The sequence below is a fragment of the Chamaea fasciata genome, unplaced genomic scaffold (assembly GCF_029207755.1).
Source record: "Chamaea fasciata isolate MVZ Bird 193981 ecotype frontalis unplaced genomic scaffold, bChaFas1.0.hap1 SCAF_8, whole genome shotgun sequence".
Classification (NCBI taxonomy): domain Eukaryota; kingdom Metazoa; phylum Chordata; class Aves; order Passeriformes; family Sylviidae; genus Chamaea; species Chamaea fasciata.
This window is the reverse complement of record NW_027094093.1, coordinates 15,745,045-15,772,734: the sequence shown is the minus strand read 5'-3', so window position 1 is coordinate 15,772,734 and position 27,690 is coordinate 15,745,045. Positions and strand designations below refer to the sequence as shown.

The 27,690-nt window shown below is 38.1% G+C and overlaps 1 protein-coding gene across 4 annotated transcripts; it reads right to left on the bottom strand.

Moving 5' to 3' along the window:
• Positions 1-761: 761 nt before the first annotated feature.
• Positions 762-27,569, bottom strand: CWC22 (CWC22 spliceosome associated protein homolog). Of its 4 annotated transcripts, none has more exons than XM_066189820.1 (20): positions 27,502-27,569; positions 26,942-27,053; positions 24,208-24,275; positions 23,441-23,560; positions 23,072-23,329; positions 22,453-22,581; positions 20,582-20,750; positions 20,144-20,197; positions 19,094-19,229; positions 18,806-19,012; positions 18,623-18,685; positions 18,216-18,311; positions 16,959-17,040; positions 15,749-15,809; positions 7,841-7,918; positions 6,553-6,705; positions 5,583-5,710; positions 4,519-4,620; positions 4,225-4,421; positions 762-1,620 (listed from the first exon to the last, which is right to left on the bottom strand). In XM_066189820.1, the coding sequence occupies exons 2-20, from the start codon at positions 26,966-26,968 to the stop codon at positions 1,019-1,021; spliced, it is 2,730 nt and encodes a 909-aa protein (XP_066045917.1). In that variant the 5' UTR covers positions 26,969-27,053; positions 27,502-27,569; the 3' UTR covers positions 762-1,018. The 4 variants fall into 4 exon arrangements, with proteins under 4 accessions (XP_066045917.1, XP_066045921.1, XP_066045920.1 ...); XM_066189824.1 differs by having other exon boundaries at positions 23,441-23,557; positions 27,502-27,567; XM_066189823.1 differs by lacking the exon at positions 27,502-27,569 and adding an exon at positions 27,406-27,423.
• Between the last annotated feature and the right edge of the window lie 121 nt (positions 27,570-27,690).

Genomic DNA, 27,690 nt, shown 5'->3' with positions numbered 1-27,690 from the left:
AAGACTTCGCAAATTTTTCTGTAATTTACTATTGAGAATTAGTCTTAACCAGATGATTTTGATTCATTTCTCATGAAATCAAGATTGAGCAGGTTATACCGCTCCAGATAGAACACTTTTATATCATAAAGTGCTGCAGCAACTGAGGGGTGTTTTTTTTGAACTCTGATTCCAAAAAACTTGAGCACTTCAAAACATCTAAAAAGATTTGAAACATCTCCTGTTTTGCTTTCTTGTTTTTCACATACTGGAAAAGAGGTTCCTTAAATGTTCCCGCTGTAGAGGTAGAGTTGAAGACTAAGACTTGGAAATCAAAGTCACACCTGAAAAAATAAAAACCAAACCAACCCTTTTTCCAAAAAGATCACAAGTGTAACTAGCTCAGGATGTCACAATATTAAAAAACATTGTGAAAAGTAACAGAACAAGCTGACACACTTTGACATGTGACATTGAAAACAGCAACATTGTGTTTTCAATTTTTAAGTCTCGAAGAAAAAAAATCAACCTAGTATTTCCTGAAGATTTTGGTCAAAAGGCTTTCATGTTTGCCAGGTTGAAAGAACATGCAGATATAGAATGCCTGTTTGAAAATTTTATCGTTTTCTCATGTAACATTAACATCGTAGTCTGAAATTTGTACATTATCACCCCAGCCTCAGCACCTGGCTTTCAATTAACAAGCAAAGTCAAAACCCAACATTTTTTAGATTGTGAAGTTACGATTACAAATACTTGAAACTAAGTGACAAAACACCCAATTTGCTGGTATCTTACTGTTTTATTCACAAAATAAAGAACTTTGTCTTTCCAAACAAAGAACATAACAGAAAAACTCAATGATACAGTTATAAAAAAGTCGTACTGAAAATTTGGAAAAGTCTGGTAAAATTTACAAATGCAAACTATCACTTTGTACAAAATCGTTTTTCTTTTTTAAAGAAACTTCAGTAAGAGATTTTAAAATACAGTTCTACCAGCCTGGCAACGGCCCTTGGCTGCAGAGGGCGGCTGGGCTTTATTTCCGCCGGTGCGGGGAGCTCTCCCTGCGCCTGTCATCGCTCCGCCGGGACTCCCTGTGCTGGGACTCCCTGCGCTGCTCCGGGTACCGGTTCTGCCTGTCCCACTGCTTCTCCGAGCCGTTCCCGGAGCGCTCTTCCCGCTCCTCCTCCCTCGGGCTGCCATGGCCACGCTCCCTCTCCCGGGATTTTGATCTCTCTCTTTTCCTACTACGATGTCCATCATCTTTGCTCCGATGCCTGTAATTTTCATTGTCAGACACAGAAGCTCTTCGTTCTGCTTTCTTCAGTTTTGAATTACTGTGTTTATTTTCTGGATCCTTACTTCTCTCATGGTTCCTCTCCTTTGTGCTGTGGTAACCATCTCTGCCGTTGGATTCCTCTCTGTGGTGGTGCTTTGAAACATCATCTCTCCTGTGCAATTCTCTTAAATGTCGGTGATTTCTTTCTGATTTGCTCTCAGTATCACTTCTTTCCTCCTGCTGCCTCCTTCCAATTTTCTTTTCAAGCGATTTCCTTCTCCTCTCTTGCTTTTTCCTGGAAGCTTTATCAGATTCTCTATTTTTCTTTTGCGTTCTCCTTCTTTTGGCTTTAGAAACATCTGAAATTATAACAAATTATGGAACTAAGGTTGTTTTTTTATTTAGTATATTAAACTTATTAACTACAGCAGGGGCTCTAGAGAGTGTGTTTTTTTGTCAGAAAACGTCTGTGTACATGTATCTGGACAAAGGTTCCAAAATAATTACCTCCTGATTTTTATCCCTTTGCTACCTGCAAGTGATGCCTGGTCTTTGGAAACCTCTACCTGTCATAACCCTCTTGCTGACATGTACCCAAGGACCAGGCATAGGCTGTGAAGTCATATACCAAAGCACTCTCACAAATAATCTTTTTTCTAGGAACATGACCTTTCCCAGACTGTCCAGTCTCAAAATCATTTACTTTTCCTGGAAAAGCTTATCAGTCAATGGAGATGAAAAACGGCAGATGAAGAAAAATCTCCAACACTATCCCACGAGGAAAAAGAGGTCAGATGAAATGGCTTGAGATAATGGTATTGCAGCAATATAACAATGGCCTTCAGGCTCATTTTTCAGGAGAAATAGTGACAGCTTTGTCAACAAGATTAAAACTAACTTGTGTTTTTTCTAAATACACAGTAGTCTCATCTCAGTGGAACAGGTCTTACCCTTCCTGTTTGCCCTTTATCAGGGACCTTTAGATCCCACTCGACAGTATTTGGCACTAACAGCCATTTACAATAACCATTCGTTCACCTTAGTGTATGAACTATAGAATCACATAAGCTGCTTCTCATCACCTTTTGAAAATATCACAGCCATGAACGGATTTATTAGTACATGCATTATCTGAATTGTCTAGTCTTGTGTCTGAACTAAGGCCTGCTGACATTCTGTTAAAATGCAACGATGGATCAATTCAGATTCATTTTAATCCATCAAGCCTTTTAAGCAGTGTTCTCCGTAGTATTTTGCATCTACCAGTATACAGGAAAAGACCTGAGAAAGCAAAGAGAAGAGAACCAGCTGCTTTGATAGCAGATATATTTTATCCTCTGCTGGACCTGTTTTAGAACTACCTCCCCAGGGCAGTACTGAGCTGAGCAAGCGGATAAAGTTCCAAGCATTAACAGGCAGTATGACAGTAATCTCTAACTTAGCTCAATTTCAAATCACCAAGTTTTCTATTTTTCTTTTATACACTGCACCAACACTGAAATACTGCAGCACATTCCTCTGAAAAATGCCTCTTAACTCTTCCAAGTAATTTTTTAGATTTAAAAAGCTGCAAACACAGGAAGACTTTGGAGTTATAACCAGTAATGGAACTTCAACTCAGTTTACCATTAACAATACTGTTATCTCCAATTAGTGTTTTGACCACTGTAATAAAGTACACAAGAAAATGGAAAGTGAAACCACGCTGCAAAGGTATCAAGATGCAAATTTTAAGGAACGTGTTCCTCAGTGGAGAAAAGAAGTAGTAAAAGAGAAGGTCCTAAACTTGGAAAAAACCCTGTTTCTCCTGACAGACTTCAGGCTTGGTTTGTCACTAAAGACTGGCCCCTCTGGTTGCTCTCAAGCAGCTCAGCAGAGCTGCAGCTGTCCCTGCAGGACCATCTGGCTCTGTGCTGAACCAGCACCTCCTCTGACCCTGTTTGGCTGCGCCCTCCTCTCGTGCTGTCGTCACTAATGCTGTTAGCCACACACACAGATCCCACCTTGGGCAGGAGACTGGTGGAGAACAGAACTGCACTCCCAAAGCAGGAGCAGTTCACACTGCTTGTATTTTATTAATCATTTTCATTTCAGAGACATGTAATAAATCAAATTAACTTTGAATCAGCGAACTTCCGTGCTACAGGAAGTCATGCTGTTCCATCACCTGCTCCTGCTATATATACTGGAGGAGACTGCACACTCTATTTAAACCTACTTTAAAGATTAAGCAATGTTTATGACACTTCATGTCTAATAGAAGTTTCTACATCAGCACAACAGGATAAGATATTAGACACTATTTATAATGCATAAAAATACAAAACAAGTTATCAGCAAAAGCTAAGTCTTCCTTGGAAATTCCTCTACAGACAAGAGCTTTCACTGTACTGCCATACAAACTTTTCCTGAAGCAAAGAAATTAGAAATAGGGACTCAGATGGAGAATAGTATTTAAACACATTGCTAGAACTGAAGAACTGACTTCTGACTCAAGGAAGAAGCACGCATTTCCAGGGAAAGACAAAAGGAGTGTCAAGCTCACTTAATTAAGTCAAGAAAAAGAGTTGCAGACATGAGTCTCTACAATTCACCAGTAAACACAGAAAAAATAATTGGGAATGACTCTAATCCCTCAACCCTCCAATAAACTGAAGTAGAGTGCAACAGATATCAATTGTGTAAAAAAAGTAATCTACAAACCAACGTTTCTCAGATATTTAAGTCTCTAAAAACAGAACTCAGTTTTTCTGAGTTCAAATCCAAAAATAAATTTTCATGAGAAATATTTAATATTTTAAAACTTGAAGTTTAAAAAAATTGATTAGTTTTTAAAACAGAGGAATAACCACTGCCTATAGCCAGATTTTCCTCAAAACAAGTATACACAAAAACAGTAATAAACATATCTGGAGAAAGAAATAGAAGAGAAGCAAATCGTTGTACTGCTGGTGTTTAAATACCTGAGTCACTGCTGCTGTCACTGCTAGATGAGGAGTCACTGCTGCTGGATGACTCTGAACTACTACTGCTGCTGTCTGAATCAGAATCTGAGGAAGAGTCTGTGTCTGAAGATGAAGAGGAATCTGATGACTCAACATTTTGCTTCTGTGTCATAATCAACTTTGGTGCATTTTTAAGATGCTCCCGTAATTCATCCCTAATTAGGAAAAAAAAAAAAATTGTTCTTCAATTTTATTTTTTTGCTCACGGGGAAAGGGAAGATGAAGGAAGTAAATAAGAAAAATGTTCCTCACGTTAGTCCTCCAAGGCCAATAGAAGTGAAGAAATTGATGGCAAAGCGAGTGTTTCTGGGGTTATCCCGAGGCAATAAGCCCTCAAAGAAAGGCTGCAGTGTCCTGATGGAAACAAACATCTGTATTAAACACCATGCCAGCTCACCACTCTCACTGACAAAAAGAAACTGAGAAAGAAACTATATGGATCTCCACAAAAAAGCAAAGGTTTTCTCTTCATGCATTTTTCAACACTTTCATTGTTTGTACCTGTGATTCATCTAATTAAATGCTATTTAAAAACTTGCTCTTTTATGACAACATAAACTTCACACACAGGAGAGTTGCATACATACTGACAGATAATGACAACAGAAACCCCAACTTTGTGAAGCCCTGAAGTGACTTGAGGAACTACAGCAGCCTGGGATAGCAAAGGATAACAGGCACTGACCAAGAAGTTCAAAGATTAGGGATCCATGCTGAAATCCCCTCATACAGGGCCTTAGGGATAGTTTCAAATTTGAGTTTACGTGAGCTAAAGCATCTGCCAAATTCTTCATCATACACAGAAGAAATCCCAATTTAGAGGAAATGGCTCAAGCAACTGCAAGTAACTTTGTCAGAATGCAATGCATTAATCCCATACAGATTTAAAAAATGTTATTTACACCTAAGGATTAGTAAGCAATCATAGAGAAACTGTTGCTAATAGTTGTGTGTTTTTTTCTAGGTTTTGTCAAAAAGAGAAGCCCAGTAACATTCATTATGCAGCTATAGAGGTGACAATCTATAAACTGGCACTTGGAAATTGTTACAGTAGCTGAGTGTCATTGGGGGGTGGAGGGGGAACAGATACATCTTGCAAAGAGTCATGCATGTACTTGAACCCAAAATGACAGCAATGCACTCAGCTTAAAAAGTGACTCCTTCAATGACTAAATCTATACATGAACTTATTCCTGAAGTACTGCAGCTACAGAAGGGCAGTCTCACTTGAAACTGGACACAGAGCTCTTATCTGTATGTTTTCAGATAAAGAACCTAATTAAATTAACATTTTTGAAAATAAAATTTCAACTTACTCATCTTTTAATCTTGCATTTAAATTAGGAAGTCCCATATATTCACTGAGTTCCTGAAAGAATATTTTGACAAAAATTCTACTGGAGGATGTGGTAGTTTCTTCACTCAGTATTATACATTCAAGGACCTGAAAATATTCAGAAAAGCGTTCACCTTTAAGTTTAAACATACATTCTCTTCTTATCTTAAAAAGTTTTGTCCTCCTGAAATAACTCATAAAGACTGAGGTTTTTTTCCCCCAGGTACATAAATTCTACACAAGACTGTCTTTCTCAAAAATTCTTTTCTAGCACCTGGGAGCAGCTGCTGATCATATTTATGCTAGTACTTCTTAAAGGATTTTTTTAATCTAGGAAAGCTCCACAAGACAAAATCAAATGTGTGAACTTCTGCCAAATAAAGAGAGTGGGGACTTAAATACAGGAGAGGTAAAATATTTGGACTGACTAATGTGTGCTTGAAGAATGACAGACTACGCTATGAAACAAGAATAAAATGGTATGAAAAGAGAAGTTGCCTTGGTATTTATTACTTCATTTTTAATGTTATACAATAATGTATCTCAGTATGTGAGATTGTTTTTATTTATTAGCTACAAAAATAATAAAATGGCAGTATTTTTAATTGTCCTATAATTCAATACAACTTCCAATTTATGAAAATTTAGAAGCTCAAAACTCTTTTCTAAAAGAAGTACTTTTTAATCAACCAATTCCAGCTGAACTCCCTAAAATAATAGTTTAAACCAACTACTGAAAAATGGGGAGAATGATGACACACAAGAGGGAGAAAGAAAAGATGGAACAAACCAGAATTCTTCAACTATGTCTCAGAAGTTACTTAAGGTAATCCGATTTGCCACAAATTGTAGAATAATACTAGAATTAATGTATTATATGTTACTGCAGAGTACTGGAGATTAACTGTTAAACAAGGGATCAAGGACAACGGCCTTTTGTTTTAACTTACACTCCAGGGAATTGAATCGGTGTACAGGAGATGAGCAAACATCTTGGCCACGTTCCGCAGTTTGTTCGTTTCCAAACGATGGATGGTATCGTATTGCTCCTTGAAAATGGCTTCAAAGGATTCCATGTATTCTTTCTTTAACATGCAGAAACGCTGAGACAACAAGGTATAATTTAAACAACCACTTTAAACACAACATTAAACATGCAAATAACCTACTACCAAGTGACCTAATGGTGTCAATATTTACTGTAAGACTTCCTTTTTAAATAACCCTTGGAGGAAGAGCAAACACTCAAATGGATATATTTTATAGGTTTGAGCAGTTTTGTCAGAACAAGAAACTCATTTGTGTTGCAAAGCAGATACTACCAATTCTGAACTACAGCAAATTATCTAGCATTTTGCTTGACTTCTATAGATTTTAACCTGATATAACTCCATGTTTTTTCAGGACATCACTGAACAACTATTTCAATTTAGAGAGGCAGCGGGAAACAGATGTAAGACATCTTGGACATAAACATTTCAGAGAATATGGAAATCAACATTTACAATCATCTGCACATGCAGCTTCATATATTTAGTGCTTTGTAATTGACTGTCAACAAAAGGATTTCCTGAAATAATGGATGAAAAATACAAATGAGAAGGAACATTCCCTTTCAGCACAGCTTGCTCCCTTAAGAAGACAAGTATTTTATCTTAACTCTTCAGACATGTCAATATTGTCGACAGGGAAACCTTAAGCAAGAAATAACTGTAGCTAAATTAGCAGTTAGTTACACAAAACCAGAGAGCTAGCTGTTTATTGAAGAGCAAACAAAACCCCCACAAGCCCAGGACAAGTAAGTATTCAATCTTGTGCTCTAAATTAAACCTACTAAGCTGCTTTGAACAAGGTGGTAAATGACAAGAGTGTCCAAGATTAATCTTCAGCACTGTAAAAAGGCTATTTTCTGGTAACTCATAATACTATCATGTCTTTTTAGTACTATTTCTTTGCCACTGATTTATTGTTCTACCATATTAAGAAAAAAGGGAGGCAAAATAAGCAACAATATAATATAAAGGGAAAGTGAGTTCTCCCATTCTGCATTCACTATGCTTTTTATAATCAAAGTGCTAATTTAATCCACTAAAACAGTCAACTAACATAAGCATTTTCAGAATGATAAAAAGACTATTAGTTTTATTTATCCATTGAAACTTAAGTTAGACACACAAAACATAGAATAAAACAATGAAATTTTCTATCATAAAGTATAAAATCTGAAACAGAACTCACCCCTGCCAGTAACCCAAAGAATTTCTCATATGTTCTTTGCTGAGCACAGCAGTCAAGTATCATATTGCAGAGTTCTTTCTGGATTATGAAAAAAAGAATATTGCTCTAGGTAAATTCACTGCAGCAGCAAAAAAACCCCATCAGTACAAGCCAAGTAACTGCAGGAAGCCTTCCATGGATGTGAACTTCGAAAGGAGTATTTACATCAAACTTCATTGGCAACACCAGTAGTTTTCTGAATTTCTCTGGGATATGAATATGAACTTCTGCCCTTCAAATTTCTTCCTCTGCCTAAACTAAGATTTATGTGTTAACACAATGTATATCTAACAAAAAAAAGAGTCAGAACTCACTTACAAACTGACTTTACCATAATGAAAAAAAGTTACAAGATAAAAAGTAAAGGTTTTGAGGGCTTTTTTGTGGTTTTGTTTTTGCTTGTCAATTGCTTCTTTTTGTGATATTCCTTTTAGGGTTTCTTTTTGTTAGTTTGAAATAGTACCAACCCCTGCATTTACAGAAAATTAAAATTGTTTACAACTTCAAAGTGTCTAAATGGCTTACAGACAAACCATTTGGAAACATAATGTGCATTTCTTACCAGTTTTTTCAAAATCAGAAATACCTGTCGATGTTGGAATATACTAACACCTTTAACTATTCAGCCATAATTTGCCTAACAAGCCCTGCTCAGCACAAGTAGAAGGCTGAGTTTCACTGCAATGGCTTCAGTCCTGAGGGGGATGTTTAGAAAGACTAAACTCACCTTTGGGAGGCCAAAATGCCTTCCTCCCTAACCAAGGGAACAAGAGAATCACCCTTTATAGAATATTTCCCCTAAGACAAATTCCATCATGTAATCCAATTTATGACACTCGTAAATAGGTTTCTGGCTGTCAGTCACACACCTTTCATTATTAGTTTAATTTCTCTTTAAACTAATAATAACATTCCTATAAAAGCTACTGGATGATTTCAAGTCATCAAACAAAATCATTTTTTGTTCTCTTTGTATCTTTCCCCCATTTTACTGTAGCATATACTGGATTTCATATTCTCCCACCTGTGTCACTCTTCCAAGCAAGTATTCAGAAGAAACATTTTTGCCCATCATAAAAGCTCTAAACAGATAAAAAACCAAGCATGTTGTACAAGGAAAGAAACCACTCCTCCAAAAAAAAAGGCAGTAATGCATCAAATAAACTTACAGAGGTGTTTAAAGGCATTCCTTTTAACACTGTCACACTGTATTAATGTGATGTATTAAAATGCATATTAACTTTTTATATTATCCCATTTTACAGTAATGCTGCAGTTAATCAGTTTTTAACAATAAAAAGGGTAAAGTGCTGATGCCACTGGTAATAATGCCAGGAAGACTTGAAAAACAAATTACTTTTCTTCCTCATCTTAAATGCAATTATAGCCTTGGTATTCCCTGTGGTTTACAGTAATTAAATATTTTAACATTTTAATTAAATATTACAATGATTTCAAGGAGGGTATCTTGAATAACCACATGCATGAAAATAGGTTTGCCCATAGACCTTCGTGGGGGTGTTATCTAAACAATTTGAGGTTAGGTCTAGAGTAACTGTCCTCCAGATTTAAAATTAACAAACTTTAGAATTATTTAATTACTTTTTGAGAGATGCAACAAGCTCAGATGGCAAATCTAGCTTAATTTACAGCTTCAAAAGTGAGTGAAATAATTTCTGTACTCCTAATGATGTTCATGGCATGAAGAGCCTGTTATTTAGCCCATCGCTTGTTTTGAAGACCACAAAGAATTTGTTCCCCAATTTTACAGGCAATTTCTATATTGTGTTGTTTAACCGTTTTCATACAATGCTCAACAAATAACTACTCAGCGTAGTTCAGAAAGCATACGTAGCTATCCAATCATGAAGTGAAACACTTCAAAATATCTGGCATCTCATACAGAGGATGAATCACCTTTTGTGAAGATCTTGAATTTATTATTGTATCACAGAGAACAATAGCACTTCCAAAACTGCTAAGACTGAAGATAAGGAGAAAGCTCCCTCTAAATGCACTGCATTTCTCACAGCTCTCCCCAAACAGTCTCTGTCTCACTCAAGCATAGTAATGGTTTAATGAACTCAACCTAACATGGCAAGTATCATCATACATTTAAAGATGCTAAAGGAAAAGACAGAAAAATCAGACTTGTTTTGGTTTTTTTCTCCTGGTTTTACCATTTTAAAACACAAGCACACCCTGCCCAATCTATCTTCTCTCAGCTTCACACAAAGGCTGTGTTCATGGCAGGCAGAAGAGCTAAAGTAACTTATCCCCTTCTGATCACGGGTTCCTTTTCACAGATAGTACTTCCCTCCTGCCCCTTGTCCCCTCGTTTTTGCACTTTCTTTAAGATTTGCATTCAGCCAAGACTGCAGTTTCAGAGCTAACTCCCAGGCTGCCTCCATGTGGAGGTCACTTCTGCCCTCCCTGGCAGAAGTGACCTTCCTTCCTCTGCCAGCCTCACAGCTCTGTTCCATCCATTGCATACACAGGCTGAAGACATCTTGACACATCCCCACCCTGTAAGCTATTCTTAAAATATAGAATTTTCAATGTCAACACTTCATTTCTAGAAGTTTCTTCATGGAACTAAAGGAATTGATTTGCCGGGAGCAAACCTAGTGCAGGCCTTAGGTTCATTTAAATCAATGTGAAATTGGAATTATGTGAAACGAGTGCCTTGCATTTTATATATTTTCACTGCTTTTACAGATGCCACACTTTTCCTTTTTTCTCTTTTAATTCACTGAAGCATATTTTACTCCCACTAACTATCTTAAAGCTTTTCTTACTGCTGCATATTTTAATGGGTGTAACCATCACACAGCCTACTTTTCCCAGCATCTCTGCTTTCGCTTCTTAATTTGTCAAGTTACCACTTAGAGCCAAAGCTGGCAAAGCCATGGAAGGCATTTCAGCAGCAGGTAGCCTCTTGTCAACTATGTGCAGTGCTTTTAGCAGCTACTACAAAGTCTCCAGGTCTGTCCTGTGCTCAGCTAATGATGTTCCTCAACTTTTGCTCCCTTTTTTGCTCAACCACTTTTCTGTTTAGAGCAACGTATGCTTAAAGCTGAATATGGTTATCACAAATCTTCCATAATTCAGACTTAATATTTTACTCTGGAGTCATTAACTGGATGTAAGGATAGATCTATTTTTAATCATGCTGCTACAAGTCTGCAACGCACAAACACACACAAAAATGAAATAATACGTCCAAGTCCCACAGTATCTCTTTCCTTCTACCTGAAGGCTGCACTTGCAAAACTTCACTTTAAGTGATTTTACTGAGGTAATCTGAGCAATTCCACCTCCTTAGGTTAAATGCATACACACACCTGTGGAAGATCAAAATCTAGTCAGAATTCCAGCTAATGCCTGCTATCAGTAACACAACAGCCTAATTCTGTATGGATTCTGTACCTTCATTTTGTAGACATCAATAAATACCACAACGTGGTATGTGCATGCGATGTATTTTTTTTTTAATTGATAAATTATGGAAATTCAGAATGATTCTGCACCTCAGGCCCACAAAAACCTCCTGCTTCAAAAGACAGGAAAGCTACTTGAAGATGATTATCTTTTATAGCCAGCAGCAAGGTGTGAACTAATCATGATGCAGTTGCTAAACCTACCAGCTGCAATGCTCTCCAATTTGAGAAGAAACTAATGTATAAGAAATCATCTGTTTGACCAGCACGTAATTATCAACCTTAGACCATCCCACTCTACATCAGCTTCCTGAACTATATTTTCACTGAAAGTGAAAACAGGCAAGTCAATGTAAGTGCTTGAGTTATCTTCAAGACTCAAGGCATAAATAACACGAGACACTGACACTCCCACACCACCAACTAGGACTGCTTTGAGCAAGTGACACCACCCTGTAAAAATGAAGATGTGTCAGATGCATGCATAATTCTTTCAAGAAGGCTGTGCTTGCAAGGATTTTTCTCATTTAAAGTAAAAAAAAATATATGGTGATGCATTACCTTTATCTGGAATGCGCACACTGTTAGAAGAAGCTCTAATTTAATTTAGCAACACTTCTGTATACAAGTTTAGTTCTTATCACAAGCCAAGAAAGAAGAAAAGCCTAAACGCCACATTTTAGGCACATTTTCAAAGAGCAAGAACAATGTGTGGTTGGTTTAATTTTTTTAGTTGTCTGCATTTCAGCCAGGCTTACTTGCTTGCTTTCCCCACAGTTCAGAAGCCTGAACAACTGGTAATACCGCACTCCTCTAACTACAGTTTTAATTTATTTAAATTTTCTTCTTTGGTAATACATGGGATTAATACAGCTTTAACAGAGATAATAACCGTACTTTAAAAAAAAAAGAGTAAAATTGTGAGCTCTGCCAAAACTGAACATATGCCCAAAGAAGCAATTGCAGGGCTTGTTTAGAACACCTTCACACAGACTGTAGTATGGACAGCAAAGCTATTTCACTTGTGATCTGCAGGCTTCAGTTGGGTCTAAATAACATGAATAAAAGCAAACCTACACCTAGTAAATTTACTTAGAAATGAAAGAACTTCAACACTTTAAATGTTTTTCCAAAAAAAACCAATCAGAGGAGTGTTGACATCCCTTCTCGGCAGCTGGTCCTAAACTGCAATGCCAAAAAGCAGTATTATGTTGTTCCAGTCCACAGATTATCCATCTGAACTTTAATCCTCTTTCTGTGAGTCAGAGCTGTGTGATAGATCCATTACTGGTATTAAACAGACAAACAACTTGTGTTGCACAGCAGTTAATGTGACACGATCTGATAATTCAACCACTGGTAAAAACTGCTAATATATTTCTGAACTCAGCCCTGATCAATCACACCAAAAGCTTCTACACATGAAGATTTCAGGAAGAGTTACCCAGAAAGACGGTCATTAGGACTGTATTAGCCTCAAACCTGTTGTTTGCATTTGGTTTTAGGTTTCAGATATTCTGATTAGTTGTTTGATTGTATTTAATTGACTACTTAATACGCAAAGCTTGTGGAAAACAGTCTTAATGACCAAATTGAATAAATATTGTTTTATTAGGTAAAGTCTTTCAGAAGAAAAACAGAAAGTTACTGTAAAGTCAGACTTAACCAAAAATTTTGCAACAAGAATCTTAAGTTTCACCTGATTTTTAAGGAATATTTCAGCTAAATGCTCTAGTTCCTGCTTCTCATGATGACTGCCATTCATAGGAGTAGGAGTTGGAATAGAGAATGAGCATAAACAAAGTTTGCAGGTTCACTCAAGAGTTCAGCAAACATTTCAGAAATTTCTCAAGACTGTTTAAAGCTTTGAATCAGAAAGTGTGAAGAAATAAGACACAACATCCTGCAATACAGATTGTTGAAGCTTTCAGTAAAACAGACCAAAAAAGAAAGAAGTGCTTTATGGCTAAAGTAACAGTAGCTGAGAATTATAAAGGTTGAAAATACCTCTAAGATCAAGTCCAACCATAAACCAAATGCCACTGTGTTCACCACTAAACCATATCCACATGTCTTTTGAACACTTCCAGGGATGCTGATTGCACCACTTTCCTGGGCAACCTGTTTCAACGACGGATCACCCTTTCAGTCAAGAAACTGTTCCTAGTATTTAATTTAAACCTCATCTGGAGCAACTTGAGGCCATTTCCTCTGGTTCTGACACTTGTTATCTGTGAGAAAAGACCAACCCCCACTGGCTATACCCTTTCGGGTACTTGCAGGTACCCAAGGTGCCCCTTGAGCCACCTCTTCTCCAGACTGCACAAGGCCAGCTCCCTCAGTCACACACAGCACTCCAGGTGTGGCCTCACAGTCCCACGTACAGAGGGACGGTCACTGCCCCTGTCCTGCTGGCCACGCTTTTCTTGATCCAGGATGCTATTGGTCTTCTTGGTCACCTGGGCACTGCTGGATCACGTTCATCTGCTGCCAACCAGCACTTCCAGGTCCCTTCCTGCTGCTGGGCAGTTTTCCAGCCACTCTGCCCCAGCCTGTAGCTATTGTGACCCAGGGCAGGACTCAGCACTTTGCCTCATTGAACATCACACCACTGGCCTCAGCCTACTGACCCAGCCTGTCCAGATCCCTCTGCCTCCCTGGTCCCCTGCAGATCAACGCTCCTGCCCAACTTGGTGTCATCTGCAAACTCAGTAACGGCTTGTTTTTTAATGAAGATAGAAAGAATTAATTCAATAAAGGTTTCAATCTGAAGACAGTAGCTTGAAAGAATAAAAGATGATATTTCTAGCTTAAAAACTGGCAGGTAATTGAAACAAATTTCCTGCTGAATTTATTCAGTGTTTTTATCCACATGTACTAGGACTCAAGCCCTAGAAACCCCTGAATAATTTTACTGCCTACATCTGCTTAATTCTTTCCGCTCTCACAGTGATCAGGAAGAGTCTTTTTTTAAAAAAACATTTTTGTCACCATAAAGGAGCTTAATACTACACAATGAGGAAGTCAAAGCTCTCATATCTTTGAATAAATGAGGTGAAGAACAGTTATGACTCTTAAGGAAAAAAAATCTGTACAAAGAAGTCTCATGAAATAAGAGGATGCAGTTTTACAACAGTTTTGAATCTTGAATTACAGTAATTCCTACAACTAGTACTGAATCGTAGGTTGATACTAATTGCTGGGTTTTTCTTTCTACTTCCCTTATTTTTTCTGAGCAGCTTTTGCCCACAGAAGTTAGGAGCCATGGTATTAAATCCTAAGAATTAAGTAGTTCTCACGACAAGCAAGTAGTGTTATGCATTGTAACTTTGTTGTATGGTCTAGTACATAAATTCTAGATTGTTTGCTCTATTCTTTACAGCTGAATTGATTTGCTGGGAAACAGGATTTTTTTTTTCTCTTTAGAATTCTTCAGGTTATATATGCTTCACTGAGAATTATAATCTTATGCATGCTTAATATTGCACTTCCTGCACAGAATTAGAGAACTAGATTTAAAAAATACACAACCTCAGTTCTTAGTTTACTTCCATGCTTAGAAACAAACATTAGTACAAGAATTGAAAAAATTAGAGGTGTTCTTCTGGAACTTGTTTACCTAAGTGTAGCCCAGATCTCCCCTTACTAGTTAGCATTATCCTAAAGTTACTTATTACACACACAGTTTCAAATAAAACTGATAATTAAAGCCACAAGAAGTTAAAGAGCTCACCCAAGTGCAACTCCTATGACGACAGCTTACAGCTGACTGAAAAGCTGCTTGGAAAATTAGATGTGTATTTACATTCTACCAGTATTGAACAGAAGTACTGGATGAAGAAGAGCTTCCATTACTTGAAAACACAGCAATTGCATTGATCTTACAGAGTCTGAGGACAAAACAGCTTTAGTCTTATGATCTCCAAAATTATGCAAAGCAATCACTCAAAACTGCTTTAATTCAATACACTGTTTATTTAAAGACTGACTGTGAAAGCACCAAAACAACACACTCAGAGCACTGTGCTAAATTTCAAGCCCCACTGATAAAGTCTCCAGCTGCCTGCAAATATTATCTTCAACCCAGAGTCCTTTCAGAGACAGAACTCTGCCATGCTGCTGTATTCTTGTCACAGGACAAAAGTTTCACCAGTCCAAACAACCTTTTTAAAGGCTATGAGCAAACATTTGTGTTGCTTGACAGAAAGGAGCACATGCATAAGAGAAATTGCTTATGAAATGTGTGTCAGTCTATTTGCTCTAAAGGTGGTGATATTAATTTTGAGGAACAACAGCTGTAAGGAATGACGCAAATTCATTTGCCTGCTATACAAACTAGGTCATGGAATGTGAGCAAGGTTTTTAGATACTACCATGGTACTATATCTTAATAATGTTAGTAACAAGAAGAGTAAGAATAAAGGCTTACAGTCTGACTTTCAGGGAAGTCCATCTTCAGCAGTTTGTGAGCACATTCTTCAAAGTCTAAGCTGAATAGAAAAAACATTTATTATCTGTGTAATATAGGCTATGCTAAAAACATTCCAAAACCACATTAAGATTCATCGCTGGTGCTAAAATCTCAACTGTTTTGAAGTAAAGTACGTCAGCTGTTTGATTTACTGAAAGACTTTATTGTTGTTGTGGATTTTTAAATAAATTTTGTATTTCGTGAGTTTCTACCTGAAAATTAATCCAAAGTGATTACATTTGCAGGCAATCTGAAAACAAGATGATCCAAGTCATTATTACTATCACATCATCTTACAAAACTTAATAAAACAGAAAAGTGGGAGCTTTTTTTGCAGATTTTGAAACACACTGAAATATGAGTACTTCAGACAAGCGCCAAAAGCAGTATTTACCACAGTCTCCTCTTTGCACCCCTCTTCTGAAAGCCTTTAGCTACCACTGGGTATGTTCTCCCCCCAACATGTAAGATGAACAAGTTCAAGTATGGCAAGAAAGTATTTAACAGTAACTCTGAGAAATGTGAGAGCCTTTGATACCCTCAGTATGGTATTAACTCGTATGTCCAATGATCAACACCACAACTGCATCATTGCATTCCTCATGCAGCATCAGACCTGTAGAGTATTATGGGCTGCAAGGGATCAATCCCTCCTCTCAGCCTGGTGACACAGAAGCTACACCCAGCAGGTTTGGAATATTTGTGCCACGAACTGCAAGGGGAGTTCATTCTCAAGATGACCACAAGTACACCATACTTCAGGGTTGGTAATCATATACCTAATTTCCAAACAATGCAGATGGCAAAAGAACTCCATCTCAGAAGTGGAGACAAACTACAGAATTTCTAAGTGTGTCTCAAATGTTTTTCATAAATTCTCAAGATGCTATAAAATTTGAAGATCACTGACTTCTGTTCACTCAAAGTTCTCATTACAGCAGTAGTCCCAGACCACTACCCAAACATTCTGAAACAAACAAGATTCATCTTCGAATGAGAATTTGGAAAACAGTCTGCATTACACAGTCAGGTCAGGCTCCATAAAGACCACTTCCCTACTTTTTCTTTTCTTTTAAATTGCACATTAAGACAGAATTTTAAATGAAAGAGAATTATGGTTCACTGACTACAAAAGAACTACACTCCTAGAAGCATAATTTATATTTACCTTGACTGAATAGCCAGATAAATTGTACGACGGAAGGAGACCAGGTTAATTTCTGTTTTGTCATGGACAGTAACTTTCTGACCTGGAAAAGAAAAACATGGGTTTGTAAACAGCAAAACATTAAGGAAGACACATGTAGTAATTTTTAAGGACACCTCTATTTACATTTACTGAGTCTGTAGCACCCTATTTTTCTAGAAATACATAGGAGTGTTTGCAGGTTTATGTATTTTTTTATGTTTATTTTTATAGATAAGGAAAAAATAAAAGGCAGTATTTGCTTCATCTGTAACAAAATTAAATATTAAGAGACAGTTTTGAAAGGGTAATTCTTTTAAAGATATTTCATGTTTCTTAGTCATTGCAACCTCTAGGTTTAACATTTCTTGTCAACATTATTAGCAAACCATTTTCTCCACAGTTTAGCTATACAATGCTTTATGTAGCATCTCCGATTTTAATACGTAATTCTTAATTCCTATTAATTGTAAGATCCACATTACAGCATTTTGCAAAGTCCAAACGACTCTGGGAACACTTTCATTTGTAAAATATTCACTATTCCTTCAGTCTTCTAAAGTTTGGTAAAAGTATAAAAAATGAAAAATTATGTCAATGTTCGTATTTTTATGAGCCTGGGAGCTCTGCTCTTCTGTGAAATACTCCACCAAATGAGAAAGGAAATCCATTCCTGGTATTCTACAGGAACAATACTGGACTGGCTTTTCCATTAGTCATGCAGTCTGCATAAAAAAATTCAGCTGTACTTATCCATCAATGGTTTTTCCCAGGAATTGAATACATTCTTCGAAAATGAGCAAGTATTGTCTCCACTGAAGATCAAGAAAGAGTGCTGTACTGAACTAAGTGGGATACGGAGGATGTAGATACAGCTTTAAGAAAATCCACCCTTATTTTGAAAGTGACTTAAAAATATGGTAGAGCATGGAAAAGCTTAATCAAGTTTTCATTTTGCTCTTTTTCATGTCTTACGTTTGCAAGACTTTTCTCAAAAGAAACTGATACTGTCAAGAATAACATGGCAAAGTTGCTTTTCCTTTTCTGCATGTGCTGAATGCTTCCAATCAGACTTTTACACTGTTTACTAGTAAACACTTAGGTCTGAGAACAACTGAAGAGGAAAACATTGCTTAATTTTTGAACATCTCAGTTTCGCAAAAAATCTAAGTTAAGCTTTTCTTTCCTGCTTTATCTACATTCAATCAATTGCTCATAAGTTGCCAGTCACGCACTTACCATCTTCATCCTCCTCTTCATCGTCTTCTTCGTCTTCTTCACTACTTCCAGCTTCTTGATTTCCTTCAGATTCAGTGTCACCTTCATCAAGAATTTCTGAAAGAGCAGTATCCCAGATTAATGAACATAGACCACAGTACTTTCATTACAAACCCCCCCCTTGATCCAACAACCCCTGAGGAGTGAAAGGCTGTCTCAGGTGCAGAATGAGGAAGAGGTCAAAAAGCAGAAATAACTGAATGGAAACATAGATGGAGAAACAACACTGAGTAGCAAAGCAAAGGTCTATGAACTGAATGAGTTGTACAGGACAGAAATATCACCCACTGTTAAATAAATGTTGGCAGCAACAGCTGAATAAGCAAATGCCATAGGTGACGGTTGTGCACACACACAAATATCCCTACCTTTCTTCAGCGTTTTGTATTTCTCCTCATTTTCCATGAAGTTCGGATCCATCTTGAAAACATCTTTAGAATAAAAGAGAATCTTTATTTAAAACACAAATTGAAGAAAGCTATTAATATTTAATCTCGAATTTCTTTTCTTGGGGAATGCAGTTAAGGAATTATCTTTCACTTCTAACTTACTAAGAACATCCTCTGGGTTGTAGTCATCTTCCAGTGGCAACATATGAGTAAACTGATCCTCCTCTTCCACTAGATCTAAACCCTCTGGAATGATTGGATGATCCTTGAAGCCATCCTTCCTCACAGCAAACATGACTTCTATCATGTACTGAACACGCATATCAATTTTAGATTCGTGCAGAATGTGCCGAAGGCGATCAAAGATGGCTTTGGAAAAGAGAGAAACATCAATATGAAAGGTATTTACTAATATAAATGCCAAGACAGGTTTTGGCTAACTGTACTCACCATTAATACCTCTAGGAGAAACTTCTGTTAATTTAAGCCCACTCTCTTTAATAAATCCAATTGCAACTTCAATGCTGTCATCAGTAGGCCTTTCAAGAAGCAAAGTGAGCATTTCCAAACATAAAACCTCGTGAGCCTGTGGAAAGAGCATCAGCAAAATACTACAATGCACAATGTTACACCATCACCACAGTCATTTACTGGACAGACCTGTCCAGCCTTTGAGGATGCCAAAACACAATAATTTAATGACACACACAAGGCAGCAGTAGTGGGGCAAAGCTCATTAAGAGGAAGTCAAAATTTCAAATCCAGTTTTATCATCAGTATTTACATCAATTTTTTAGTGAATGTAACCTGAAGTGAATGTTTTATTGAAGTGAACAGGCAAGCAATGAAAACTATTTTGTCATTAAAAAAATAACAGAATGCATTTTCAAGAAGCAAATAACCCAGCACTTGCATTACAGAACCCAGTTCTAAGTGGATTTTATCTATTATTAAATCAGATCTTCCAGGATCAGTCACATAAGCAAATACCAGATCTCGGCTTAATTCCCTCTTTACCAAAAGGCTGAACATTCCCAACACATTCCTGAGACACCGCTTCTTGACATTATTTAAATAGAGGATCCTGATTTCTGACACATAAACAAGTGGCATAGAGATTAATTTGATTTAGATGCAACTGAGTCTGCTTCTGCTAACATACATGTTGCAAGAAAACTCTTGCAAGTTTTCTTTTTAAGATCTGTGGGACAGAGTCTCAAATGATCCTTGCTCTGCATCAATACATGCCTGAATACTAGCTCAAACACACACAGGAAATCTGGGGAAGCTCTGGAGTGTAAGTACAATGATAAGTGGTGATAACTGCACAAGCAATTACCAGTATATTTTCTAAAGAAATCTCAACAACTTAAAGCAGGCACCACACTCAGGCTTTCAGCAACTTTCAGAACAGACAGAGAATCTTCACTTAGGGTACTGCTGTCTTAAACTAAAAATCAGCCCTATAGGGTCTGGATTGAGTAGAAACAAAGAACATACCACATTCTGATTCATCAAATGTGCAACAAATTTTGAAGATGTTAGACAGAGTTGCTGCAAAAGAAATAAACCAGGAGATTTTAACATATGGAAGAAAAAAATCCTAACACAGACACACTAGAGATTAATGCATCTCACAAAGAAATTAGAGTCATGAAACTATTTAAGGATACTGGCAGTTGTTCACTATTAGGACTGTACACTCAAAAATAAAAAAAATTACAATTAAACACTCCTGCCCAAATAAAAAACCCCCAAACTATCACAGTATCAATCCAGAGTAAGTTGTCAAACTTTCATGATAATCTAATACTACTAAATGTCCCACAGACATTTGTCTACGGCCCACGCCTTCGTTGTGTTCCTTTGAACACACCTGACACAGTTACACTGCAGAATTCCCCACTTCAGCACGTTGCTCCTTTACATTTTACATACCTTGTCATTCCTGCGATACCCTTTACGGAAATTCAGGATCAGCCTCTTGAGGATCAATTCTCCAATATTTGGAAACTTTGAATTGATAATTGCCACAAGAGCTGCATAAACGTGAGTGAAAATCGGAGAGGCACTCTGAGCTTGCAAAATGGATCTAGACAGCAATCCCCTGTAAAAATAAATAAGTTTTAAAGACCTTTCTGGTAATAAGGTATGTAATGTTTTTATTCAGTGCTTACCATATGAAGTAGTGTTGTGCAGTTGGAATAGCTGGAAGAAACCAGATGATCATTTTCAAACCACACTTTATCATGCCATGAATGTGTTGCACAGATCTGTCTGAACTGAAAAGTTCTTCAACCGTTACCTAATCTTTCACTAAATATTGCTCATATTAGAGCTACACTTAAAATGCTAAGCATGCAAAAAGCCATCTTGTATCCTGCAATTATCCCTTTTTTAATCTGAACTTCATCTGATTATAAAATACTACTTAAGAGCCTAAATGAATGTAAACAGAGGACTCATGAGATAACAGTTTTTATTATTTAAATGATCTCTTTTACATTTATTATCAAGAAAGTCTGAAAAGAATCTGTGACTCGCTTCCCCTCCTCTGAATTTTGCATTTTGTAATGCTTAGGAGCACACAGAATCTGATTTCTGCTGTATTACTCGACTACATGTGCATGAGGATAAAAAGAAAACAAACCTCCAAATGTGAATCTTTAAAGTACACACTCTTCCTTGTGGTCTATTGAAATCCTAAAAAAAACTTCCTGTAGAGTACTAAATACAAAGTACATAGGGAGCTTATTCCTATTTACTTTGGCATTGATAAACAGAATAGAACTAATTTCATACTAGTGCACAGAAACAGAATATTACCATATTGACATTAGTTACTTCTTGCCTACAAACTGAAAGTGGTCTGTTTCAGTTCTTACTTATCATCTACTTAAAACCTCAGGAAAGGACTTGACAGCCAGGTAAAAGTTCATGTCATTACTTTTTAATGCACCTTTGTGCAAGTTTGGAAGTACAGAACTAATTAAGGAGGGAAATGGTGCCATTTTTCATATACATTATTTTGACATTTATAAACCACACACAAAAACTTCTAAAGACAAGTGTCTTCTAAAAATACTCAATAAGCTCATTTTTAGACTAGAATAATATTGCTAGTATAAAAATTAAATTTTGGGGACATGAAATACAGGCAAGTAAAAAGCAGCCCTACAAAAGCCTGGAAATTCATTGCTACTTTTAACAGAAATCACGTTCAGGAACTATTAGGCCACTTTCCAGATTTTATTTAAATTACTTAATTCTCTTATTTTTATGCTAGTTGCATGACTCTGATCTTCCCACCAGATATAACACATATGAAAAGTAATACAGTAGTCCTCAAATAGATCTATGACACAGAATGATTTTTGGATCTACCAAGCTCCAGCAGCACAATGGTACTTTCTTTACATTACATCAATAAACAACACCAACAGGTAACTGTATAAAATTTGTTTTGCTAAATAGTGGCTACAAATACTATTTGTCCCAGAAAAAAATAAACAAGCACTACAAAAATAAATATACAGTGGCAACTGTAAATTACAAGCCATTCAAGTAAAATGTATTGGGGAAGTCTTAAAAAAAGGAAATACACACCACCTGTTGCACTGTTATTCCACTAAGCATACAATCCCTTTCCCAAGTGAGGCACTATTCTGAACAGGACAATATGGCCTAAGGTTAACACTAAAATCTGACTAACCCCCATGCACTACTCTTAAAACACACAATGGTGTGCACATGAGCAGTGTACGTGTTCCAGAAAAGCAAAAGAATTATTTTAAAATACTAAAGCTTACCTTCCCCGAACAATATTCTCCTGAAGGAGCTCATGAATGATGTTTTCTATATTAGAAACGTTCACTTTATTGACAAGACCATTGATTGACTTCTTCAAAGCTTCCCAACTCATCCTCTGGTATGCCAAGCTATTACAAAGTATCACAAATTAACAATGTATACATTTGAATACAAAATTTGAATTTGAAGTTGCACTGAATAAACTTATATACATATGGTATACATTCACATTTTCATTTAGTCAGTAAAATAAATTTAAAAATACTCACTGCATAAATGACTTGTTCACAATTATACATTCAGCCATGAGACAATCACTGAACCAACATGATTAACCAAAGTGTAATTCCCTACAGATACGGCGTAACACAGTATATTGTTTTGTAAGATGTTCTAAAAAATTCCTAGCTACATTCAGTATCCTGCCTTAGTCTATCATTTACACTTTGCAGCAGAAGCAGGTACAGTTTTAATCTGATTCTTGTCTCTCTTCTGATTAAAACATACCTTCAAAACAGTGATGACAACGCTTAATGGATCCCATTTTTCCCAACATTCTCCAAACACCTTAATTGTTTTGCTTGCAGCAAAAAACTTACTCTGTAACTTTGAACTCACCTATTTTTATCAGTGATCTGCTCTTGCATCATCCTGAGCTTGGCAGGTGGAATATATGCACCACCTGTACGAGTGAGGATTGGATCCACTTCCTCTTTCTTCTTCTTTGCAGTGCTGTCATCATGAGCAAGGGAGCTCTGGCCTGTGGCCCTCTCTGGGCTCCTACGGTCGGGTGACGAGTATCTTCTCTGCTTCCTTCGATCATAGTCTCTGTCCTCCCATCTCTCATAGTGTCTATCTCTCCCCCTTTCCATCCTTCTAAAGGGAAAAAATAAACACCCACTAAACACCCAAGTGTACGTGAAAAACTTTCACATTTTATTCTTTAAATGTAAATATTTTATTACTGATTAAGAAAGGGCTCCATACCTTCCATCTCTGTCGTCATAGTATTCCCGTCTCGAATATTCCTCATCATATCTGCTGTCATCAGAGTATCTCCTCTTCCTGGGAGATGGAGACCGAGACCTGTCACGCTCCATACCCCTACTCACAACCCAAGACACAAAAACTCTTAGTGAGAGGCTGAGAAAAGCAAAGGTATTAATATTACTTGCAATATAATGTAACAATGCAGAAGGGTTCCAATTATGCAACATGAGTTTCAAAATATGTGTCAATCCAATAAAAGGGTCTACTTTAACAATAATTTGTTGTCAGGAAAAAAATATCAAAAATCAAAGAAGCACTGTAAAAGAAAGCTCCTAGAATTTGAAATTAAATGTTTAACAGTAATAACATCAAATACCAATGGCAAATTCAGCAGCTTGCATTCCTTGGAACACATGTATTCATTTGTGTCTACTTACTTTTGCCTGTACAGCACGAAGCAATCTTGCCCAAAAATGATAATTGTGGTATCAGCAATATGTGACTTCAAGCCAACAGCTGGCATGTAATTTCCACTTTCAAGTCTCATGATAATTTAACTAAGTGCTAAGTTTCAGTAACAAATCCATTTAATTAATGTTATATTGACATTCAAGTATTTTACTAAATCTACACTTACTTTTTTCCACTTAGTTATGGTAATATATAAAAAGACACATAACCTGATGATTTCTTTAACTTCTCTAACTCATTGTGTGAGGTATACATACAGAATTGAAGAATACAAGAATCAGTCTTCTACCTACCTGTCCTCTGGAGACAAACTTTCATGTCGGGAACTGTAGTTTTCCTTCCTTTCATGACTGGAACCATGCTTTAGGGAAAGAGAAGAAAAAATCAAGCCCCAGCATGACTGTGAGCACCTATCTTCAGATCAAAGCATACTATGCCTTCAGTTCCCACTCCTTTACAAGGAGGGCCATCAAAGCAAGCTGATGGCAGTCGGGTATGACGAGGAGAGGCTCCTGGTTCTCTAGGAACAAGCAGTTAAACAACTGGACACCCTGCTACAGGATGCTGCAGATGCCAAATGCTTCCACTGGTTCAAGGCACTGAACAAACACTGAAGAAAGATCCACAAGGGTTACCAAAAAACTTTATCTGGCTCAGTAAGATGCAAACAGGTAGTGTGGGAGTGTACATGGGCAAGTACTTTTATAGTTGCCCTATTCCTAAACTCTTTAAGGCATCTGCTGTTAATTACTGCTGGAGACTACAGTAGACAGACCTGGTCTGCCTTTCCTGCTCCCTTCTTTCAGATGCCATTTTAATTTGTTGTACCACACGCAATACCATGAACAGAATTCCACCATTTCCTGTTTAAAGAGTGTCTTTCCTCTCTCCTAGAAATCCTCTTTATTTTTCCTTATGTTCCCCTTTTTCACTAATAACAATTTATTTTCTCATGAGTCATTCCTAGTTTCATACATTACAAACATCTGAGTTGCACTGATCTGCTTGGCAGATGTGCAGGATTGTTTAAGTGATACACACTTAAACAGTTCACACCAAATCCCATGGGCTGAACCAAGACATTTAGAAGTATGGAGTCATACAAAAATCAGAACATGACAGCATCTACAACAAACATAGAAAGATATTCATTAAGATGTTTCTAAAACAACAACTTTGGTAGAGTCAAGCAGCAGCATCCGTAACCTGAGTACTTTCACTACAAGGGTCATCTCTTCCTTTAAAATATCGTTTATGATTTTTCAGAACCACAATCTCATGGTGTCACAGAGTGATAAAACTGTGAAACAGGAACACCTTACTTGATGCAGAAACTCAACACAAGCATTTCCTTATGCACCTGGATGGAACTCCCTGCAGCACCACTCAGCTCGTTTGTTGAAGCAGCACCCTCTCAACCAACACGCTGGCACACCACCTCCTGCCCCACCAAAGAACCACTTAAAACTCTGGGTGACCAGAATATAATGACACCTCTTCCATAAAAAGCAGGGCAGCTGTTATCTCCAAAAACTAGGGGGGGTGTGTATACATGCAAACCAATAGTTGTACTTTTGAGGCCACGATAACATATCCTAGAATACTGCCTTTCCTTGGGTGCATTTCAAATACTGCTAAAAGTGCACCCAGCATCCTCTTGCCTGCATCAAGGTGATGATACAAAACAAGGGCATCACATTGTCCACTAGGAGTATGCATCCCTATAAAAGTTATATCCACCCCTTTAATTTTAGAGTCACATTATCTTTGACAGCAGAGACAGTACAAGAAATTCACATATTCACCAGGGTTTTCTACCCCTTTCAATGCTCATTACACCACAGAGCAGATCACGGAATTCATTCAAAGGTAAGGAATTAATTTTTTCCCCCAGCCCAGTAATATATTGCCAGTCTGTATCCTAAGCTTCCAAGAAAGTGGTAATAAAAATCTCTGAATAGCACAGAACAGTTACTGTATTTAAATCCTATCCAGCAGACAGGAAGAAGGCAGTGGGTCTTTTTAGGATGATCCATTCTCACGGGTTCTTTATCATCTGTCTCTGCCCAAGCAGAACCAAAAAGACAAGTGTTCACAGAAATAAAACAGCGCTATGACTGTTTCTGTGTTTGTCATTTTTCACATCTCCTTACAAAAGCAACTATGCTTGCTGAAGAACTTGTCACCCTCAGCTCTTTGTGACCAGGTTTACTGCCACAAGTTAGTCCTCTTCCTTGTCCATTTTCATCAAAAAGATTAACTGAAAGTGTCCAAATAATGTGCTTTTGCTAACTGGCTTGTTCTGACAGATGAGAGAGCACTACCAGACTGGGAAAACAGCAGAAGGTATTAAACTAGTCCTCAAACATCTCTACTAAAAGCCACTCAAGTCAGAAAAATTGGATCTGAAAGAGTGAAGAAGACTATGCAGGTTCCAACTCTGGAAAAACAGTCAGAGTAAGACCACAGATTTGAGGTAGTGCATCATAACAGTATTGCTCTGCTAACATATCCCAACCTGGTGTACTTTACAAACACAGCATTTCTAAATTTTGTCTTCTTGCAGTCCCAAAAAAAATCACTCCTATCCACTCAGAAATGGTCCACACAGCTTTTAAAGGGAAAAGCTTTAACATGCATAGTATGACATACAGTTGTCAAATTAAATGCTACTTATTGTCTCTTTATCTTTTTAAGGTCGTTGTTAAATTTTTCAAAATCTTTCTCCATTCCTCTACATGCTTACATTTGCTCTTGAGCCATCATCATTCAGTCAGTTTTGACCAATTATTGCAACATAACACACCAGCAATATTCAGGACTTTAATTGCAGGGACACCAGCAGCTAGAAATAGCTGTAATTTACCGACTCCTAGTAGCATTTATCTCGTGAACAGCTGCTGTCTGTTACAGATATTACTTGCTTTGCATTCAGGAAGTTTTATTTAATGTGATATCAACTACAAACCTAATTACCAGTAACACAGGAATAATCAAATCCTACAATTTAGGTTTAAGAGCACTTACATTTACTTGTGTCACCCTGCTCTTCATCTTGACCTCCTGGTTTTTACAAAGTTCTCAACGAGCGGCGATGAGGTAATCGAAGCTGGAGTTCAGTATATGAAAACCATTTCACCTGTAACACACAGAAGGCAATCAAAAACTTTCGACTGCACACGGTGCCGGAACAAGCACGTTAATTTTGTCCTTTAAGGCTACGCTCACACAAGTCCTTAAACCAAAAGGCTCCCCCGGGTCTATTCCGGTTTCCGGCGGTCACACAGCGGCCGCACAGCCGGGAGCTCAGCGGCACAGCCAGCCCCGAACCAGCGGCCAGGCCGCGGCGGGGCTGCCGGGGCCCTGCCCACCGACCCCGCCGCACGGCTCCCGGCCCGGGCCCCGGCCCGCCCGCACCGTCCCCGGCCTCCCGCCCGCTGCGGAGCGCCGGCACGGCGGGGGAGGCCCCGCACACCGAACCGCGGGAGTACCCGGCCTGGGCGGCGCTCGGGGGCTCCCCGGGGGTGGTGGGAAGGGGCGCCCCGCCGAGCCCCGCAGCCCCGCGGCGCGCAGCCCCCGACCCGCACCTTCCGCCGCCGCGCACGGTCCCGAACGCGTCACTTCCGGCGGCGCGCGATGAGCGCACGGCGGCCCCGCCCCCTGCGCCGCCATGTTGGGGCGGGAGCGCGCCGAGCCCCGCCCGTCCCCGTCGGAGCGGCGGCGTTGGCCGGGGCGGTGCGATGGCCACACCCGGCTGGGCGCCTCAGGGCCCCGCT